Source organism: Adiantum capillus-veneris, chromosome 2 (assembly GCF_014529385.1).
Source record: "Adiantum capillus-veneris isolate H3 chromosome 2, ASM1452938v2, whole genome shotgun sequence".
In the NCBI taxonomy this organism is placed as follows: Eukaryota; Viridiplantae; Streptophyta; class Polypodiopsida; order Polypodiales; family Pteridaceae; genus Adiantum; species Adiantum capillus-veneris.
Genome location: NC_140932.1, coordinates 124,679,866 through 124,703,062, shown reverse-complemented (window position 1 = coordinate 124,703,062; position 23,197 = coordinate 124,679,866). Strand labels below are relative to the sequence as shown.

The following is a 23,197-nucleotide window of genomic DNA, read 5'->3' as shown; positions in this document are numbered from 1 at the left end:
CTCACAGAAACGGCAGCAAATATTTACAATCTACACCAACAAAAAAACCCAGGAGCCGTCTAGATTGTCCTCACAAAAAGACCAGCAGATATTGACAATCTAGTCGACAAGATGTCTGTTTAGAAGGTTCGCAAGCCTGCATAGCAGTGCATTCAGCTTGCTGAGCTGTTTTTTCAACTTTGACACTTCAGTACGCAGCATTGCGATTTGTTCCTCTAGCTTGGAAACCTGTATATCAGCGACACTTGTTTCACGTTCATCGATTGCGTCTTTTAATCTATCTATTGTATCCAGGACATCAGATCGAAGAGCTCGATAACCCTCCGGTTGATTCCTCGAGACCTCGTGCAAAATTTCTGTCACCATCTCCTCGACCTTGTCCAATCGTGGATCTTGAATTTCATCCAACGACTCGTCTACTTGCGTCTCTGTCATTGAGTCCACCAAGTTCATCTGGTCCATTTTACCATGCATTCACAGAATAGAAACTTTTAGTCTCACCACATGCAAGAAATAGAAGCAATTAGAATAAACTAGCAATACATTCTGTCATGCAACTGTTGTCACGCCAACACTATGCACCAACGGGATGTACTCATCGCCTATTTGCGGACTCGCTCCGTTTTGTTCACTATAGTCATCTTTGTGATTAGTTCGCACGCTCGCTGGACTGTTGAGAAGATGTTTGATAGTTAGCAAAGTGCAAAATCAAAATCATTCCTATGCATATTGATGACCATACCTCTCAATTCCTTGCCGGCGGGAGTGGAACCAGTCGGCACATGGGTGAGTTGTACTATGCTCATCGTTGTTGATGAAGATACTAGCGACATCTTGGTAGGTTGTGGTTGATGGATAAACCATGCATCTCCAAAGAGCTTTCGTCTTGCCTAATTGCATCCCCCGGCCTTGGTAAGGTGTCACCCACGCCGACGACGGATAATATTTCCCAGTTTTTAGCATCTTGTGCAAAGTAGACAAGAAATCGTTTCCTAATGGATGTCCCAATCTAAACTTCCAAAACATATATGTCCTATCAAATATATTTGCAGGCGTCAAACAGACTTTTTTCTTCAAGTCATCACCGCCATACAAGCTGTACAACTCTATTCCCTTGTTAATCTCGTCTGCATCAATATTGTGCATCACGACTCGAAAATATGGCTGGTCTTGGTCCTTCAAGCAGTAGCCGAGCATACCCTCAAAGGTATGCATATTACGCTGTTTCAAAGCACGGCAAAGCACCATCCCACCAGTAGGCAAAGCCTTATCCCAGCCCAAGTACTGTTTCACTTTCCTATTTGATGCGACCAAGGAGCTAGTCCAAAGCCGCATTACCATCTAGAAGTGCAAGTGAAAAAGAGTGCCGCCTCTTTCAACAACACAAAGACCAGCAATTGTCTCCCTTTCGAGGAATGCATGCATAGAAGCTAACAAAGCTACATCAATATCACAACCCCCTATAGATACCGTGACACTAACCTCCATAACCCTACAGCTTTTCGGCTTCTCGGTCTTGCTAGTACCAGCTGGCAATGACTGCCTTTTTCGTTATTTTGTTACATTTCCCTTAGTTGCATCCTGTCTGCAGCGGGCCTCCACATTCCCCTCACTTGCGTGCTCCCTGCAACAGCAGGGAGGCAGGGAGCACGGTAGGCCTCCACATTCCCCTCATTTCCGTGCCCCCTGCAGCATCAGCCCTCTACATTCCCCTTAGTTGCAAGCTGTTTGCACCGGGCCTCTGCCTTGAGGCGAACCATAGGCCTTTGCATGAAACAACAAGATGCAGCACAATACAGGACGCTCTTAGCCTGTTGACATGAACTCACCAGACAATCGACACCATAAAACAAAAAGTACAGCAATGTTACCTGCACCCGGTTAGATTTAGCGCGGTAGCTTGCGTGCGCAGCGAAAACGGACTGAACCACGTCGCCACAATTGAGTAAAAAGATCCAGCATCTCACAAAATAGCCAAACACATGCGTTCTTGTCGACTAGTAAGTGCCGCCAGCTGTCCTGACACACGCCAGACCGCCAGGCTCGCCTCCGATTTGGTTCCTGAAGTTTGGTTCGCATCTACAGAGATTCGCACTAATCCCAGCAGGAAAAACCCGTTTTGGGCACCTACTGGTAGCTATTTCAAGTAGCCCTTTCCTTTCCTTTCAAGGATATTCTATCGAGTCATGTTTAAGGCCACAAGCAGGTGTGAGAGCTAACTAAGCACTAGCTAGGTACGTGAATTGATCCATACTGGATTGTGGTGTTGGCCATGCTCATGAATAGCACCACCACGCACAAGTCTAACGCACTATTTAGTGACGTGTTCAACACCAACTTTACTATCCCCTTAAAGGATACAGAGCAGCTGCTACAGTCAGTGGTGGCAAGCTGTTGGTTGATGTGGGGTTGCATGTATGTAGCAGGCGGGTGGATGAGGATGCCGAGAAGCTAGCAGGCTCCTCCCAGTGACTCGAAAGCCTCGTACAAACTTGTTGGACTCGGTTGACTATATTGTAGATATTGAATTTGGGTGGGGTAAGGTAAACAAGGGCGTTTGATTCGGAGGAAAGGACCAAATTAAGGGGATGTGGTAGAGTTTTTGTACAAAGGATGTTTATGGTGGGTAATAGTTATAATTTTCACTTTAGATATATAAACGTAGACGGCATGTGAAAATTGTGTTACCATATGGCACTCTGCAAGAAAATCCAAGTTGCTAAATGCCAACTCCAAATCGAAATGAAGTTACAATTGGTATTTTTTCTTTGGCTTTGATTCCCTGAATCAAAGTGAAGTAACAATTGGTTTTTTTTTTTTTTTTTTTGACTTGGATGCTACCAAAATTATCTAGTGGTGTAGAAGAAGCGGACACCTACAGACATCTAGATTCTAGGACATCGTTCAGATTGCACAAGGAATGAGACATCCCTTTTTAAGTAAAAAAAGGAGGCAGAGCATGTGCCTATTCAAGGTAAGTTTTTTTATTCTTTGAGTAGATGTGCAAGGCACATAAATATAAAGACAATTTCCTACAAACACCAAAAAGTGTGATGGAAACTTTGCTGTGGAATGAAGTTCAAAGCAATTGAGAAAAAAATTGATATAAGCTACATTTGTGGCACCTAATTACGGATGCTCTTTATTCACCCATCACCTTTATGTTTTCGTTTTCTTTTTCCTTGCATAACTCACAAATTGTGAGTAGCTAAATTAATACAAAAAAATATACAAAAAGCAGCCCTGCTCCAACCGATGCTCCAACCGAGCCAGGGCATCACAACCAACGCCCAAGTACCACATGCGCCCATAAGCCGGTTTTATGATCTAGATCTATGACTTGCACATGATGACATCTGATTATATCTCTTTTTCGACACTTGAGAGGGATTCACTATTGTATCTCTATATTTTTGACAATATTTTTTTTAACTCAAAGCTATGTTTGCATGGATTTACAAGAATTTTGGTCTCATACACTTGCTCAAAGATCATGATGGCTCATTCCCTCTAGATCATAAAATAATCATCCTCTACTAATCAAAGTCTCTTGGGCTGCGACAAATGTTTCACCCAATGGATGTTCTCACCTAGTTTCACTCATACACGAACGTCATGCAATGTCTACTCAATTGTACACTATTGAGGGACAAGTTCGTCAATCCATGAGTGTCCTCTAAGAAGAAAACACTGCAATGGACGCAAATGATTTAGCAATAAAAAACGTTGAGGACACAATATTCCACATGAAGAATACACCATTGGGTGCAAGAGATTGCAAGAGGGATCTCTTTGCCATTGAAAATCTTGTCCCTAGAGGTGGTGACCAGATAACCATGGTGTGAATGTTCATATGTAACTACCTAGTCATACTATAGCAAGGTTCTCTTGCTTGCATGAGACATGCTCAGTTTGGTCCTATCTTGCATCCCCCATATGCACACCACATTGGTGGAGGAGATGGGCACTACAAGGCTTCGACATCCTGAGAACAAATTTTGGATTTAGGGTACTTTGTAAAACATCAAGCCACCATTACTTGGTAGTTCATATGTTGGGTAGCTACTCTAGGGAATTTACTTTAACCAACCATCATTGCAAACCACTAAACAATGGATCGCAAAATATGTATGCGATGTACCATTAATTCACAACTCCGCAGATGAATTTCATTTTGGATCTTGCATACTATGGTTCATGGAAGTTGTTGGACATGTAAAAGGTAAGGTGAGGAAGGCAATGTGCATGTGCAAATTTATTGCATTATTTGGCAACTTATTTTTATGGTTTAAGAAAATTTCCCCCAAAAATTATACACGACCATATTGTCCCTCCTTTATAATAAATGAGCACGTGTAGTGGAGTGTCGAGGGTGCCATTTGCCAATATGACCTCGATTCAAGTAACTGCTTAAATATAACAACACAGGAACTAGGAAGTGCGCTGAACTAGGTTTGTTGACATTCACCAAAATGGATGCATCTTATGTGCCCAGAAACGTGACCTACAATGTGGCATTTTGATCTAAGGTTGGCATGCACAAAAACTACACGTGTTGATGAGAGACGTGGGCAACATTGCGCAAACTACAAAATGGCGTCTCACGTAATAGTGCGAATTCAAGACGGTTGCAGCTTGGCCTATGCTCAAGCCGAGAAAATTCCATATAGCCTAGGGACATTCGTCGGTGGATCTCGAGTTTTAGTGGACTTGGGGCACGCATGGTTTTGTTTTGCTGGGCATTTCACCCGTCTTGGGTGTTTTGCTCGGTTTTCATGGGTGGGTGAAAATGTGGGCTAAGGTGAAATGGAAGAAAAATCATAAACATATTAGCAGAATGGTGCGCACCAGTCAACCCAAATCATAAAATCTTAAAAATTGGAAGGGCAAGGGCTTTCGGAGAATGCAAAAAGTAATAAATTGCCCCACATGGGAAGGGGTGGGCTGGGGCATCCCTAAAAAAGGGGGGGCGTGGAAGCCAGCGTTTATGAAAAAAATGATGAAGAGGGGGGACGTAAAAAAACGCATTTTCCTAGGCTTGCTCGCATGGCTCTGCGCCTGCGGTTTTGGCAGCAAGGAGGCCCCTCGACGTCCCGTACATACTGTAAATAAGTGAGGTAGGCGGGGAACTCGCCACCCACGACAATCCACAAACCGAGAGAGAGAGAGAGAGAGAGAGAGAGAGAGAGAGAGAGAGAGAGAGAGAGAGCGCTATCTGATCTGATCTGTGAAGGGGGACTTCTTCAAAACCTTGGTGTGTAGTGTTGCGTGGATGGCTGCTTGGGTCCTCTTGATAAGGTCCTTAATTATTCCCCTCAAGCAAAATAATTGTCTTTACCTTGAGTTGATTCAGCTGGGCTGCGCACTGCACACAAGTTTAGTTGGCCAACTTATTCTATAAACAACAACAGCATGATATGTTTGATAGTAAATTAATCTATTCTCAACTTAAGTTTGTTAGGGAAAGGTTTCTCTTCTCTTCAGAATGGTCATAAGAAGCTTGCCACAGGGTTCCTTACATTCTGGTGGTAGCAGTTGAGGCTCTTGCCCACGTGAGTGCCCAATTGAAGACCAAGGCCTCTCTCTCTCTCTGTCTCTCTCTTCCCCCCAAGTGTGGTAGATTGGTTATGCCATTTCCCTCATGAATGACAGGTCTTGAGTTCAACTCTCCTCGTCGGCTAGATCTTTAAGGTCTCTTGGGATAGTTTTCTACGACGTTAATTAAAACTCTCTTCTTCTTCTTTTCTCTCTCTCTCTCTCTCTCTCTCTCTCTCTCTCTCTCTCTCTCTCTCTCCCCCCAAGGTTTGCCGCCTTGCATATGTCATGCTAGAGGCCTCTCGTCTCCCCCTTAAAGATAATCAAAGTATGTATACATATCTTATGGGTCGGCAAACACTACAATTATAACCTGCACGATGACTCCATGTGGTGGCCAACAATAGACATCCCTAATAAGGTGGTGGTGGAGCGCTCTGTCAAACAAGCCATTAGACTCCACGAGTCCACAACATAGCCATTACCCCACATTTGATACTTTGGTTTATGGGCGTTGATCTTTCCATGCACTTCAACTTAAGATCTTGGGAAATTCAACTTGTCACAAGTGGAGGCACTCTGTTCCCCCTTGATTCAAAATGGATTCTTGGCTTCATCACTTCGGCGCTCTTCTTTTTTTTGCAAAACTCACAATTTTGAGTGAATTATATTGAACAGCCCAAAAAATTACAAGGTCTAGTCATGCTCTTGTTGAACCATGACTATACTTACATCAGGGCAGCCCCCCCAACCTGTCGCCTCGTCCTTGTTACAAAGGGTCCATAAAGTTGTCCTTTTGAGATCTTTTATCTACCGATGTCCAACATTTTCCCCCATCCTAGGCATTCCATCTGCTAACAACAAGGCACAAGTTGTCCTGGACCAATCCTCCGAGTGTTGCTTGCACCCGAGCGTCCATATCAGCACTTTGCTTTCTTGAGCAATTTTGCAAAGCTTGCTACCTCAGAACCTCCTTCAAACACACGGCGGTTTCTTGTCTGCCATACATTGTGTAAGAAGAAATATCTGACGATTTGAGTGCTGACGAGGAGGGCAAGATTTTCTGAATTCTTGCCTCCAAGGAGTAGGTCAGTCTTGAAGAAACTAAGTTTCCATGTTCTTTGGACCCACTTACATATTTTCCCTGCAAGGCCTTTAATAGTTGGGCAGTCCATGAATAGGTGGGCTAGATCTTCTGTCGCCATCCTGCACCCTGAGCATCGATCTGACCCAATCCCTCTTTCCTGAATCTTCACCCCCGTCGGTAGAGCACCTTCCATAGAAAGGCCTTCATGTGTTGCGGAACCTTTGGCTTCCATATGTACTCCAATACTTGCTCCCACCTTTCCTCCAGCCATTGCTTTTTCCATAGCTTGTTTAGGGGGCTAGACCAATTCTTCTTATGCATCATTGTCTGATAAATGCTTTTAGGATGGGGTTTCCCTAAGAGACTTCTTCCGGGCCATTTCCAGGCAGTCCTGTCAAACCCAGAATCACAGATCGGCATCACTAAATTGTCAAGCTCCTTCATCACTTCGCTCTTATTCAAAGCAATGAAATGGTCATAAGTATTTAACCTACAACTTTTGGCCTAGACCTAGTCCCCCTCTATTAATGCTAGCCCTTAAACACATGGAAACTCCCAAAGGATTGAAAAAAATGGGCTTTCAAGTTTAAGAGTACATGGGCCATATTGTCTTAGCATTGGTCACATATGGCCATTGCCTACTTCTAGCCACTAGAGTTTCCTCATGGGTACAAGCATGAGCCACCACGATATTGTACTTTGTTCCATGGATGTCATCTTCAAATAACACCTCATCAGCATCAACAAAGACATGTATCTTATTCTTCATTGCTTGTTTGCAATGTAATATACCCATCATTACGAAGAGGTAGCTCAAAAACTTGAAATCTCTCTTTTTCTTTCTTCACTGCACTATACAACTTGGTTTGGATCGGCATTGAAATTCTAATGCCAACCATGCATTGAGAAGTGCAAGGAAATTCTTGTGTGATGCATCTAATATTATTAGGGCGACACTACTTCGTGCACTAGTTATAACAATAGGCAATTGTTGTGTTAAAGGATTCTTGTAAAACTCTCAATTGTCTTTGTCTATCATGAATCTATCTGCGCCCTTGTTGATTTGAATGACCTCTTATTCTCCCATTAAAGCTAGACATCTCTACTACAACTTATTCTCCGATTAAAGTCAGAAAGCTATATCAGGTCAAGGAGCACTTCAAAGTCCTCATTAGCACCAACTCAAAATATGAAAAGGTTGCCCGCTTGCTAGTTGTTCCATTGCAGGGAGTGCACACAGTACGACAAAGAGAAATTTTTTGACTAATAAGGCACAAATCCATGTCACGCTTTAGAAAGATTCAGGTTTAGTGGAAATCCACTTATAAAATTTTGAGTTTATCTCTCAAATTCAATTATAAGGTGATAACTTTCTCTGAATTTAGAGTCAAAATCTTTGAATGCAATTAATTTATCTCCAAATAATTTCATGTATAGGTTTCTCAATCCTTTGGAAATAAATATTAATTATATTTTGAGCTGTAATATTTCAACTTTAGTACAATAAAAAATAAACAAAAAAAATTCTATTTTGCAAACTCTAGGCAGTGAGTGAGTGAGTGAGTGAGTGAGTGAGTGTGTGTGTGTGTGTGTGTGTGTGAGAGAGAGAGAGAGAGAGAGAGAGAAGAAGGAGAAGAAGAAGATTGTTTTAATGTCGTAAGAAACCATCCCAAGAGACCTTAAAGATCTATTGGACGAGGAGAGTTGAACTCAAGACGACTTGTCATTCAAGAGGGAAATTGCATAATCAATGTAGCACACTTCCGGGGGGGGGGGGGGGATCCACAAGGTGTGGAGGTTGAAGGGGCTGAGGATGCTTCTACACCATCCTCCAACTAAGTTCCTAATGTACATAAGTTCCCTTTTTTTTATTTACAAAACTCACAATTGTGAGTGGAATATATTAACACAACCAAAATTACAATTTCCTGTCATGCTCGAGACGAGCCATAACAACTATACCGGAGATAGCAACATCGGCTAATAGGGGAGCCACCCAAGGAAAGGAAGGAGTCCGCCTCTTCACCCCAGTATGTTAGCTAAGGTCTTCTTCCATTCACCAGAAGTCGTTTGCTTCTCAATTGCAATAATCGCCCCCCTGCTTTCTTGGACTATCTCTGCGAATTTAGCTGTTATAAGGGTGTTCTCAAAGATGCAGCAGTTTCTTGCTTTTTAATATACATTGACGAGCGCAAAGCGCGACACGAACCCTGACGACCTCAAATGCTAGGAGCCGATGCACGGCGAGCCGACCACGGTGAAATGAACAAGGGGCACCACCTAGCTTTGAGCGGCTAGGACGCGAACAACAATGATTTGAAATAATACAAAACTCTACACACCAAGGGGGGAGAGAGAGAGAGAGAGAGAGAGAGAGAGAGAGAGAGAGAGAGAGAGATGCAGGTGATGAAAACCCCTCGGGGTGTGAGGGGAAATTGATTTAATGCAATATTTACAACAAACTTATCTTTGGCGAGGTGGCAACGATGGTGACAGAGAGAGATAGAGAGAGACAGTGAGCCTAATAGTGCGTTCTCTAGAGGTGACTCATAGAACATAGATTTTTGCTAGCGTGAGCGTGTGTCGACTATTGGAGTCAAGGTGTAGACATGGATTCTTCACATAGTGCTCATTCCCAAAATGCTATACTAAATCCCCTCTCTCTTGATACAAGTGCTGCCAATCCCTTCCACCAAAGTGCTACCAAGTGCTCACCCCCCCGACCTCTTAGTGTCTTTTTATAGGTGTTGGCCGCTTTAGGTTTAGGGCAATCTGATTAGGTTAGGGTCTTAATCAGGAGAGACAAAGCAAGGCGGTGGGTCCTAGATGGTTGACCCCTTGCTTTGTCTTGGGAGGATTGCAAAAAATGAAAACTCCTAGGTGGCCTTTGTGGCCATCACCTAGAGAGAGGTGATAATTTACAATTGGGATTTTTTACAAGAGTTGTCTTGAAACTGGAAACGTAATGACAAATTACGGATATTATTGCAAAAATGCCTCATGGACGAGATGCCACCGAATAGCGGGCCCTATAGGTGCGTCGGTGTAACGCGTTTGTCATTTTCGAAGCCGGTCGAGGCATACCTTCGATGTCTTTTCTTGTTTCGATGTCAATGGCACATGACTTGACCGTCTTTTTTTCTTTGTCGATGATGTTGATTGCTTTGTTTTTTTATTTTTGGTGGGTGCATATGGCGTGCGTGTGCTTTTTTGAATATTTGCGTGCACATGGGCATGTGTGCTTAGGAGGGGTGTGTGTGTGAGAGAGAGAAAAAGAGAGAGAATAAGAAGAAGAATTAGGTCTCCCCAATCTTGGAAAAATGAATTGTCTTTCAAAACATATTAAGTGCAAAAGTGAAGGGTGAGTTTAGAAAATGAAAAGAGAGGAGATTCAGAAGTTATGGAGGTTAATGGGGCTGAGGATGCTTCTACACTATCCTCCAACTAAGTTCCTAATGTATATACCAATCTGCACTAGAACACGAAAAGTTTTTTTACTTTTTTTTTACTTTTGATTTTGAAGGCAACTTTTCATTTCCTAAACTCACCCTTTCACTTATGCATTTCAGATGTTTGGAAATTATTTTTATTTTTTCAAGATTGGGGGCCCTGCTTAGATATTACTATGATAACTAGTAAAACAGTGCCGCCTTCGGCGGCGGCATGGCCCCTCTTACCCTTAAGTTCTAGTGGTGTCCGACTATCATAGTATCTCTTTTTCACCCTCGTAAACATACCTATATTGCCTCCACGCTCTTCTTGCTTGAGTTTTGCTCTGTGTCCGTGCCCTTTGCTAGATGAAAAAACATCCGCCTACTCATATGCTCTAGATTTGTCACTTTTTGTACCTACCGCATTTGCAGCTCACCATAGCTACCACCATGTCCCCGCCTTGCTTTGATCACATGCTTACCACCGTACCAACTTACCCTTGCTTGTTAAGAATGGCTTCAACTCGTCACAACCGTGGAGCAAAAGTACCTAGTAGTAGCACATTAGATAATGGGGATTACATGCAGAATCTGTGGCAGTTTGGGAGGGAAAAGTACCCAACAACCAACTGTATGTAGCAAGGCCGTGTGGAAGGAAGCACAATGCCTTCAGGCTATGGCTATACAGGCGGAGAGAGGCTATCTTTAGAGGCCATCTTCTCAGTTTAAGGTCAAATTAAAATTCTCCCAATGGCACTGGCATGGTTGTGACACTGCTCTAAATTCTTGTGGGCTCTGATTCTCCCAACTTACCCTTGTTGCTTGTTAAGAATGGCCTCTATTACCCTCAAGCTCTTTGAGGGCCGGCAAATTTATGTCTCTCTCTTTCTGTGTGTGTGTGTGTGTGTGTGTGTGTGTGTGTGTGTGTACACCGCCGAAGGAGTTGAAATCTATTATAGCCGCCCTCTTTTGGTGCCTCTCTCTCTCTCTCTCTCTCTCTCTCTCTCTCTCTCTCTCTCTCGTAGTCATCATGGCTATAGGGCACTCTTTCATCAGTCCTCCTTCAAATTTAAAATGTAGAGGTAAATCTCAAATTTTGTAGGTGGGATTACACTAAACCTTGGTTTTTTTTAAAGCATTTCCTTTGTCTACATACTGGGTGGATTCTCTGTCTCTCTCTCTCTCTCTCTCTCTCTCTCTCTCTTTGTTGTCCATGCCTTGGGCTCTCTCTCTTTCTCTAGGTAGAGAGAGAGACAGAGCTCTCTCTCTCTCTCTCTCTCTCTCTCTCTCTCTCCTTTCCTCTCTCTCTCTCTCTCATGCTTGGTAAGAGAGAGAGAGAGAGAGAGAGAGAGAGAGAGAGAGAGAGAGAGAGAGAGAGAGGTACTGTGTGTGTTTGAAATTTATAAGATGGACAACATGAAAACCTTTATGCAGCAACCTATACAAAAGTCATCACAACATATTTTCAAACTAACTTTGCACTAACATATATAGAGTAAGTGATATTTCCCATGTCAAAAAATATAACATGCATAGAGACTTAAAATTTATACGCTCAAAAGCGTAGTCTACGACATGCCCTGCTGCGGTATGGAACCACCCATGGCCCACGATTTAAAACACATCTACCAGTCACTGGAGGAAGAGATCCTAACACAAAAACACGTAGGAACCAAGCACCGAGACTAAGATTCTGAGCAAACATAGCATTAATTGGACGGGTTCTGCCTAACTCTGCAATGGTGACACATGCTCTGAATCCTCTCTGAATAGCAACTTGAATGTAGCACAGCAAGCTCGGATCATATGAAGCATGATATATACCCACCATTAAGAATTCTGGGTAATATTGTGATCTATAGACAAACAAAAAGCTATTAGTATAGATAGATATTTTGATACACAAAAGCTATTACTTTACTATATCAACATCAACATTGTTACCTTGCTACATCCAAGTCCTCGAGTAGATGAATCACCTGCATGGCTGTGATTGGACCCCTCCATAATGGTGGATCTAATACATAATCGTTGACTGTGAGATTTAAATTCTTTAAAGTATCGAAATGTCACAAACACACATATACAATATTTTACCTCGGACGTGTCGAGGTCGTCTCCCTAGTGTGTAAGTCACAGAGGCGTTAGGATCCATCTTCATTCATACATATACATATACATATAAAGGATTAGAAATCCATCAAAAAAAGCACATGAAGCATAAATCTCTCAGCACTAATAAATCTTAGTCAATTGTTTCAGCGAATATACCTTGCTTGAGGCTACACCATGTTTCATAAGAAGATACTAAGCTTGTAAATGAAAAAGAAATAGTTGCGAGAGTCACCGTGCTTTTTTATTGGATGAAACATATCCAGCCACGTTAAACCCCATGGCAAGGGGGTGGCAGGGGGCAGGTCAATTGCAACACCTCTTTGTAGAAAATGTTAGAAGTGTATGTTCTTTGATCTCCATGTCTACTAATGCTTGTTAAGTGACTATCACCAACCACAACCTTGATGGTAGAAGAGGATCTCACGCGAGACATTGCCACATACAGTTGACCATGGGTGAAAACAGGTGTTGGGAGATACAATCCAAGAACTCCCAATGTTTGGCCTTGCGCCTTGTTGATTGTCATCCCAAAAGCACAACGAAGGGGAAATTGGCGGCGTCTCAAATCAAAAGGTAGACCTTCTCTAGATCCCATGAGAAAATCAATCCTTAGAATGAACACTGCATTTCCTGCATGTGACCCTGTAATGATTTCTGCTTCAATTACTTTGCTGTGGAACTGCTTACAAATCAAGCGTGTCCCATTACAAAGACCACTTCTTGGATCCAAATTGCGAAGCAACATAACTAGAGCATTCTGTTTCAATTGTAAAACATGCGGTGGAAAGCCTCCCCCAAGATCTAAACTATTTACAAACTCACTTGTAAATAAAATGCTATCACAATTTGATTCACACACTAAGTCCGCACTGACATATTCCTTATAAGTACCAGGAAATTGCTGCAAGCCCAAATTGTTTATAGTATCCACCTCCTTGTTCCGTGGAGTCAAAATTACTCTATCCTTGAAAAAGGATGCATGGCAAGTCTGTGTTTCAAGGTCTCTATATATGCAAGCAACCAATGCTTGCAAATTATTTTGTGGTAGCATCATGCAAGCCGGCAGGGCCACATTATCAAGTATGTCCCCATCACAAACATCGCCATTACCAATATCAAGTGTCCATTGCACAAACTCTCTTTCAATAACATTACTTAAACAATTGACCACTCGCATATTCTGTGCTAGATGCATGATTTCTGTACGTTGCCAAATGTATGAGTGGCACAAAGATGCATTAACAATGTCTTCTCTTCCCCCTTTGCGCACAACAGGTAATATCTGTCTGAAATCACCACCAAGGAGGAGAACCTTTCCACCAAACAACATGTCATTTTTCATGACATCTCTTAGTGTCTTATCAAGAGCCTCAAAAGCGTGTCTATGAGCCATGGGGGCTTCATCCCATATGATCAGTGAACTCATTCGCAACAGCTCAGCAAGCTGGCTGTTTACTTTAATGTTACATGTGGACTCAGAAGTTATATCAATAGGGATCTTGAATCTAGAGTGTGCAGTCCTTCCGTTGTCGAGAAGCTGTGTTGCAATCCCGGACAATGCACATGCCAAAGCAACTTTGGACTCTCCGCGTATCCGAGAGAGCAAAGCATTGTAGAGATAAGTCTTTCCTGTTCCACTTGGCCCATCCAAGAAAAAAACAGTCCCTTTGCTCATGGAAGCTGCTTGTAAAACCCGATTGTAAGCTTCCCTTTGCCCAACATTGAAAGATGATTCCATTCGAGCATACAATACTCTTTGTTCCTCTCTGTTATACATGAACTCTTCAGCAAGCACTCCATGCTCACTCATAATTTGCAAGGTGTGATCCACCTGGGGCATTCCAGAATAATCCGAGAGCCTCTTTCCATAGTGTTGAAGCATTGTCTCTAAGCTTGACAAAGCTTGGTTTTATGCCATGTGTTCACAGATATTCGCATCATTTGTGCGAACCCTCACATGATATACATGGTCCTCAGAAAGCTCCTTACATAAGCGATTCCACAATGCACCAGGATGTATTGGTTCACAAAAAACCAAAATGACTAAAAACAGGAGGCGCAATTGTTGCCCTGTTTGTTGAAAAGAAGCTTCTTCCAAACAAAGAAACCATTCATCATCAACTTGCAGTAATCCTCCTGCATTACATGTTTCTTTAAATGTGTCATATACCACACCATTGAAGGTTCTAATATCCTCAAAAGACTTACATCCTTTGCACATGTTGAGTAACATACGCAAATAGTACAAATCTCCAGCATTGGGAACAATGTGGTACATTCTTCCAATCACGTCACCAATCTGTCTTTGAGTCCATGTTCTACTTGCTGGCTTCCAAACCCACTTTGTTGGGAAGTCTATGTACAACAAATCGTTGGCCTCTGGATATTGTTGATTTGCAACAAACCACTCAGTGAGCGTTGTCTTTTTGCTGACATCTCCCTCCACCACACTCTGTACAGTCGCTCTGTCGCTAAAGATGACTTGATTTTGATGAGGCAAGTGAACTTGGAGCCGTTGTATGTCAGGTTTCTCTTGATGCATGTGAAACCCAAGTATACGCCAGATAGCCTCAGATGCTGATACATATCGAGCATTAAGATAGTTTGTAACTTCATTTAGAAGCCCTTCACTATCTTGTAGAACAACAGTGGCCCTGTCATGTCCCTTATACACATACTTGTAGAGATATTTCACAGCGGATATAGTGGAGCAAACCTCCACATTGATGTGTGCATTGTACCTTATTGACAAAAATGGATTGTATGGAACAATCCATTTATTACTCATTTGCATTTTATTACGAACAGTGTAATTTCCATCATCCCTCCTCATGTACGTTGGGTATCCATCCCTAGCCACAGTAGTCGATGCACTGAAGCTTCGAGGATATTTATACCTGCACTTTCCATCTTTCATACATGGAGCATTCTTATTCAAGTTTCCACACGGGCCATGCACATTACACCGACTGATAACATCATACAACTGTGGAAACATTACTTTATCAGGAAGCTCCGCACACAAAATCTTATCATAATGCAATGTCTCTGTTGGCTTATGCTCAGATGCAAGTATCAATAGAATGTGAACATGAGGAAGGCCTCTCTTTTGGAACTCAATCACAGAAATGTGTCCAATGACCTTACCAAAAATAGCTCTCTTAATCAGCAAGCCCATCAAATCCTTGAACTTATGGTAGAAAACACAAGCAGTAAGATCGGGACGATCATTGGATGTCTGTCTAGGCAGTAATGCATCCTGTATCTCCTTCCATCCAGGATTGCATGTGAATGCAATGAAGAGATCAGGTTTTCCTCTCTTGCGTACAATTGTCATGGCATCGTGGTACAGTTGGTGCATATAGCGAGGGCCACCAACATACGAAGAAGGCAATACAACCCTTATTTCAACATTAGCACCCAATAACAGTTCTCTATCATTCCTTGTTCCATCTCTTGCTCCAACCATATCTGTCAAGCCTTGATACACCTCACTGCGAAGTTCACTTTGATGATTACGAACCCACAAAAGCCTCAACTCCTCCATACAACTATATGCATCAACAATATATTCTTGCAGTAGCCTACCACCATGTAAAAGACATTGTGTCGTGTCATCTCTAATTTGCAACCTATACATGTAGAAATCCATTGTAGAAATATACTTTGTAGTTCCATTTACTCGCTCTCTGCTTACTTCCGCTCTGTTCACTTGGGGTATGTAAGGATTCCAACCTTCTTCACCATTTGGAAATAGCAACACATATAATAGAGGCATGTATGACCTATGGCAATTTGAGATTCGTTTTAGACCACCACCCAAAAGATTCAACACAATATCACGATGGCCAATGTTGCTCTCTTCACCCTGACCAGGCATGATTGCAGCAACTTCCACACTTGTTGGAGCAACATATTGCCAACCATTTGTACGCTTCTTAGTAATGACCATCCTAATCTCCGGAATATTGGAAGTTTGGACCATTGTAAAAAACCCCCTAAAAGCTTGAACAGACGGATTTACTCGATGCATCATCGATTGCAAGCTTTCCAAAACATCTGGTTTGAGTTTAGAAACATGACTCATCTTGTTTTGCAACTCATTCTCAGTGTCAAAAAAATACAACTGAGCAAAGCGAGGGATTTGACCTGATCGCTCTTCTGGCATCAATGGACCAATGTTATGATAAATAGATCCATGCACCTTGAAGGTATAGATTCCTTTTCTTTGGTAGAGAGATTCGTCTATAGGAGCTCCCAAAGAAGCAAATTCCAACACACTATTGTATGCTCTGATATGTTTCAAGAATTTTCTACTTCTAGTATTACCCCCGTGCATCAATTCCCTTAATTCTAAAGGAGGTTCACTTAATGGCGGCAAAGAAACATTTCCTGAGTTGCAACAACTCTTCCCCACAAATGTGTGAATGGTCTTTGCTTCTGTTCTCCAAGCTAAAGCACCACAAAACGAACATGCAAAATCCAAGTTGCCTATGTTGTGAAGAATACACTTTTCATGAGAAATAGACAACATAGAGATATGCATCAAGGAAGTGGTCTTAGAATATAAGTAGGTGATAGATAGGCAAAGTGTCTCAACTGTGGAGTAATCTCCCTCTCTGGAGACAATTACAGGCTCCTCAAGAACATCTCCATTATTGGCTTCCAAATTGTCTTCCACTTCAATCCCTACATAACTTTGCGAGAGAATTGACTCGTTATCTACATCCAATGCAATCCTTCCCTGAGGAAATTCATTGCATCGATTCACGTTTATCAAATGCTGGCAATCTTCCAAGCAAGGCACATCAATCTCACCCAGAGAACGTAGAACTCTATCTCGCGCTGCTGCACGTCGCGTAGCTTGAGAGGCTTGACATATCCTACTACGTCTTGCATGTCCAGGAGACAACACCTTTGGACCAATAGCCATCTGTCCAAAAAATAACTCTTATAAGTACTCACAGGTATATACAGGTTAGTATCTAGAGAATTAGAAGAAGAGAGTATGGAGAAGAAAGGATTTCCCAACTATGTCTATCTTTCTTTGAGAGAGTCAGTGAGAGGAGGCTTGCCAACCCACATGGTAAATGTCTATATACTTCTATATCTGTCTCTCTATATCTCATCTAACTACTACTAAGGATATAGTTGGGGGAGCGAGTCCATCCGATTAGCCCACCGACGATTGTCGGTTAAGGCTTGAGTTTCAGCCGGCAGTTTTCCGCTGTGGTTACAACGCGCCAGTCTGCACGTCAACCGGATTCTCGCCCGACTGAGGTCCCCTGACTCTTGAGGCGTCGCCACGTTAACCCATTATTGGTCAACCCATTATTGACCATTGGAAACCTTTGCCCAAGATCGATTCAAAGGTGCATCCAAATCAACCCCGAAGTGCTTCATTATGAAGAGTTACCATGGTGATAGGTCCCCATTTGAGTTGGTAGAGTTGCATTGGGGCTTGGATTGTTGTGTACATTAAGTTTACGCAATCAAAAGCAAATACCACATCGGAAATGGTGTGCATGTGATTACATTAGGAGAGACACTCTCGCTTTGCATCTGCCAAAAATAGCCCAGAGCTTCTTGACCCTACCCAAATTGGGCATACCTGGCAATCAATGCATTCAAAGAGACGGCATCCTATATAGAAAGCTCTCTCCCACTTTTTGTGCTTTATAAAGTGCTTCACATTTGTCATACCTAGAAAGAAGTCAGACATTGCACACACCTAGAATACTTTGTGTGTGTGTGTGAGTGTATGTGTGTGTGTGTGTGTGTGTGTGTGTGAGAGAGAGAGAGAGAGAGAGAGAGAGAGGGAGAGAGGGAGAGAGAGATTCACTGCTACATAACTTGAGAGAGAGAGAGAGAGAGAGAGAGAGAGAGAGGGAGAGGAGAGATTCACTGCAACATAACTTGAGAGAGAGAGAGAGGGAGAGAGAGAGTTTCACTGCAACATAACTTGAGAGAAAGAGAGAAAGAGAGAGAGAGAGAGGGCGAGGGGGGGCGGGGAACGGGAGGTGTGACCCAAAAGACACAGTGGCAACAAAAATACTACAATTATGGAGATCCTCTGAGAATGTAGTATCCAAATAAGACAACCAAGAGTCGTGAGCAAATTGGTATCCACTACATACATAAGCCTCCCCCAAAATGTAGTCAATATTCCCAAAGCCACCAAAATATAGATCCGCTAAGTCTATAAATGAGAAAGAAGTGATTATTACTATAGATTACATAATTCACTTCTTGCAAGGGTTGCCCTGCTTTGAACTGAATGGAACATCTCCAACGACATTAATCCCCTTATTGGGCCAATGGGTCGTTACCAATGCATGGAGCTTGTTTGAGATAGATCTAACTTCGGAGACACCTGTAGTATGTTGTACTGCTACGGCGGTCAATTTGTTGCTAGTACTTCGTAATTCAGGCACAATGCTTTTGAAATCCATGCTATCCTTGTCAAGAACGGACCTCTCCAAGAGACTCATAATTTTTTCCTGGTTGCTTTCTATGCGATTCAGTTGTCCTTGCATTGAGCTCTGCTGCTGCAAAATACCATTAATCTGTAGCTGCATCCGCTCCTCTAGATGATGAAGATAAACCCCTTTCTCATATTGTGAATGGCTCAACCAGTGAATGCTCTCTCTATAGGAAACCTGTGATGCCTCTGCTCTCTCACATGAGGCTTGAATTTTGGAGCATACTGTGTGGATGATACCTAGTCCATCTACAATTTGCTTCTTTGCAGGTCCATTGCCACCTCGAGCAACGCGCTTGGCATTTCGTAAATTGTTGCTTGGGTCTCTCTCTGGTGTAGAAAATATCACCTCCGAAGAATCTCCTCCAGAGGTAAGCACGTGCTCCATCTCTATAAGAAAGAATAAGATATATATGTAGCACCAGGTTATACATGTTTTTCTCTCTATCTATTTCTATCTCTATTTTTCCCCTATCCTCCTCTCTATACCTCCCTCTCTATGGCGCAAGGTGGCCATAGAGAGAGCAATAGACAAAGCATGTGTGTAGGATGTCGTCTCTTGGAATGCACTGATTGTGGGATATGCCTAACTTGGTTAGGGCCAAGAGAGCGGCTGCCCCATCCCTCTCTCTCTCTCTCTCTCTCTCTCTTTCTTCTCTCTCTTTCTCTCTCTCTTTCTCTCTCTCTCTCTCTCCCACTCATGTGTAGGCATATCCCACAATGAGTGCACTCCAAGAGACGACATCCCATAGATTAAGCTCATTGAAAGCACCTTTTGTGCTTTATGAAGTGCATGGCAGTCGGCATACATGTCGACCAAGGCAATGCTAGAATTCAAGGGCGGAATTTCTCCTTTTCCCGAACACTGACTCACAGTCTCAATCTCACGTGGAGAGGACGGGTATCAAATGAAACAGCTTGAAATGTTATATTAAACTTCTTCAAAGGGCCAAGGTCTATGAGACCAAACATTACTTTTGAAGACCTATTTTTTGTAACTGTTGGTAGACTTTGGAAAACCAAGCACCAAACGGAGGGGATTCCAACCTAAACTTTTAGCATTTCAAAAAGTGTAGCTCACACCACCAAGAGGTCTTTCAGGGTGACATCCGCTGCCATATCTCAAACCCTCAAATGTTAAGAGTGTCATATTGTTGTAAGAGTGTCACCTAGGGTCCGGTGGTATAGAGTGCACTCAAGATGTTGTCAGCGCTTATCTCAAACCCTCAACTGTTAAGAGTGTCACCTAGTGTCCAGTGGTAGCTGTTCCAATCTGCGAGTGAGGCACACTTTAATTTATTTGGCTTGTTGTGCAGTTCTTAGCCCTACTCACATAGGGCTCTGATCCAGTTTAAAACTCAAACGATTGGCCGCTGAAACACATTTTTCCTGAACACTGACTCACAGACTCAATCTCACATGGAGAGGAGGGAGATGAAATGAAATGTTATATTAAACGTCTGCAAAGGGCCAAGGTCTATGAGAGCCTGTAGAGATGACGATGACGTTGCTGCAATAGCGGAGAGGAGGATGTTGAGCCCGCGGGCGCTATTGCAGTAGCCGGCTCAGATGGCGATGAGCCCACAAAAATGACGATGGCGATGAGAAGCGATGACAGCCCGCGTGCGCTGCTACAGTAGCCCGGAGGAGGATGGCGTGCGTTGCTGCAGTAGCCGACACGATGAAGGAAGGCTACAATGGCGAGCCTGCGTGAGAGTCAGTGGTCAACACTGCGCCATGCTGAGAGCTGTGAGGGGCGGGTGAGGGGGCATGAGGTTCTGTGGTCACCGCTGCATGCCGAACATCCTCGGGCATTGATGAAGATAACTCACAATCTCAATCTCACGTGGAGAGGAGGGAGATGAAATGAAATGTTATATTGGAAATTTCCCGCAATCAGTGCATTCCAAGAGACGACATCCTAGGTCGGAATCTCCTCGTGTGTTTTTTGTGCTTTATGAAGTGCATGGAATTTGGCATACATGTCGACCAAGGCAATGCTAGAATTCAAGGGCGGAATTTCTCCTTTTCTCGAACACTGACTCATAGTCTCAATCTTACGTGGAGAGGAGGGGTATGAAATGAAACAAAACGAAATGTTATATTAAACATCTTTAAAGGGCCAAGCACCAAATGGAGGGGATTCCAACCTAATCTTTTAACATTTCAAAAAGTGTAGCTGGCACCACCAAGAGGTCTTTCAGGGTGATATCCGCTACCATATCTCAAACCCTCAACTGTCTTCTTCTTCTCTCTTTCTCTCTATAGTTCTACAACATCTGTGACGTAGCACTCATACATGTACCCATCATTGTCTGTGCGAGAGTAGCACCCAGCATCGAGATGGAGTTCTGTCTGATGTTTTGAAGAGAAATAGGAGGAAAACCTCTTTGGGTTACTGAAGGGCCATTCAGTCGGTGGCTACCATAACAGAGAATATACGTATGTCTGCATGCGATAAAGGAGGATAGTGGCAACACTAATACATGTGGCAAGGCATTCGAGAGGAAGGTGTCGTGATGGGGGACTTCGTGGGAATCCACAAATACTGGCTGCAATCGGTGGTTCAAAGCTCCCATCCAGTGGATGGCCAACTCCAAAAATTAGGCTGTGTGGAAAAGGCCACCATGACCTCCATAGCAACACCCTACCCCTTCATAGCCGAGAAGCTTCTAGAAATGGACAAGCTCCATCATCGCTACTCCTACACCATCCTTAATACCACCCTCCCATGCTTCTCTTATGAACGACTATGTCAGCACCTTCACGCTCTTTCCCATCCCCAACCCTTGCGATCCTCAAGCTGGACCCAACACCCTTCTCCATTGAAGCTTTACCTATAACCCCACTTCATCCATCTCCCCAGAGAATGCTCTCTCTACCATCTTCTCCTTGTATCTAGCTTAGAACTCATCTCTCCTTGACTGTTGACGATTGTGAGTAGCCAAGGATGTTGAAGAGGGGAAAGAGGAAAATCTCTTTGGGATTCTTTGGTGGTCATTTAGCCAACGGCTACCACAATAGAAAATATACGTACGCCTACGGGCTATAGAGGAGGGTAGTGGCAACGGTAATACATGTGGCAAGGCATTAGTGGAATATCAAGGGCATTGACACGCAGTAGGTGTGGGCCGTGACTGGAAACTTCATGGGCGTCCGCAAATATTGGCTTATTGGCCACTTCAAGCTGGACATTTCCCGCAATCAGTGCATTCTAAGAGACGACATCCTAGGTAGGAATCTTCGAAGGGCCAAGGTCTGTAAATGACCCCTCTTAAATGTCCAATAGCTCAAAGCTTCCTGACCCTGCTATTGGACATATCTTACGATCAATGCACCCTTGCGAGGGTCGATTGCATCAAAAAACAACACACACCTACTTCTCTCTCTCTGCCTCCCCTTGACATCTCGGACAGGAAGCTCCTCAGGCAACTTTTTGTGCTAATTCCCAAAATACCCCTTAAATTTCAAAATTCCCGAAAGTACTCTTGTATCTATTTTCTAATGTTTATTCTTTTGTGACAATTAAGATCTGGTTTTTAGTGCTTAGCATGTAATTTGTCGTAAAATAATGTCGTAAAAAAAGGCATCATGTCGTAAAATAATGAAGCAATTCATCTCCAAAGCCTACGTAACCAACACAAATTCTAGTTTTAGCATATTGTATTGATACAATTTATGGAAAGCTACAATTTTATTTTGCATCTCTGGAATCACGTAAAATAATGAAGCAATTCATCTCCAAAGCCTACATAACCAACACAAATTCTAATTTTAGCATATTGTATTGATAGACGATCAGCGCCCTTCTTATGGAAAGCCCCATTTTTTTTTGCATCTCTGGAAGAGCAAAATATTGGCAAAATATTGGGGCAAAACACAGATTGTACATAGACGTTCAATAAAGCATTTCATTTCATTTCTCTCAATAGCATGACATTTCATTTCATTTCTCTCAATAATGCGCAGAGAGAGAGAGAGAGCTACCTGCAGCGAAATGCCCACAGGGCGCAATCGTCCGGGTTCTCTCATTTCATTTCATTTCTCTCATTTGATGCCCACACAGGGGCACAGTCGGAGAGAGAGAGAGAGAGAGAGAGAGAGAGAGAGAGAGAGAGAGAGAGCTACCTGCAGGTCACCACAACAGCCGGAGGTGAGCAGCTGCAGGTGAGCAACCGGAGGTGAGGAGCTTCAGGTGAGCTGTAGTAGCGTGGCGACTCCTTGGCGACTCCTTGAGCAGCGTGGCGACTCCCGTGGATGATGATGAGAGCGTGGGTGCAGCAGCGTGGAGGAGCAACCCGGCGACAGCTCCTTGAGGACCTCTCTCTCTCTCTTGAGCGTGGCAGAGCAACCGGCGACTCCTTGAGGACCTCTCTCTCTCTCTCTCTTGGATGACGATGAGGAGCAGGAGCAGGACCTCCTCTCTCTCTCTCTCTCTCTCTCTCTCTCTCTCTCGCCTGCTTTGATCGATTTGGCATCGCCAAGCGCGCCATCTTGAGTAGGCGGCTGACGGCGATTTGTTTAGTATTTTTTCAATTTCGAATTTGA

General features: G+C 43.2%; 1 protein-coding gene and 1 pseudogene across 1 annotated transcript; both read right to left on the bottom strand.

The window, feature by feature from the left end:
• Nucleotides 1–99: 99 nt before the first annotated feature.
• LOC147463545 (uncharacterized) lies at nt 100–1,772 on the bottom strand (annotated as a pseudogene).
• Nucleotides 1,773–14,077: 12,305 nt separating this feature from the next.
• On the bottom strand, nt 14,078–17,101 carry LOC147463544 (uncharacterized). Its single transcript, XM_086496785.1, has one exon. It carries the CDS (start codon nt 17,099–17,101, stop codon nt 14,078–14,080), a length of 3,024 nt encoding a protein of 1,007 aa, XP_086352911.1.
• Nucleotides 17,102–23,197: the final 6,096 nt, after the last annotated feature.

Coding starts and splice junctions, on each gene's coding strand:
- LOC147463544 (XM_086496785.1), bottom strand. CDS start 17,101: ATGGCTATTGGTCCAAAGGTGTTGTCTCCTGGACATGCAAGACGTAGT.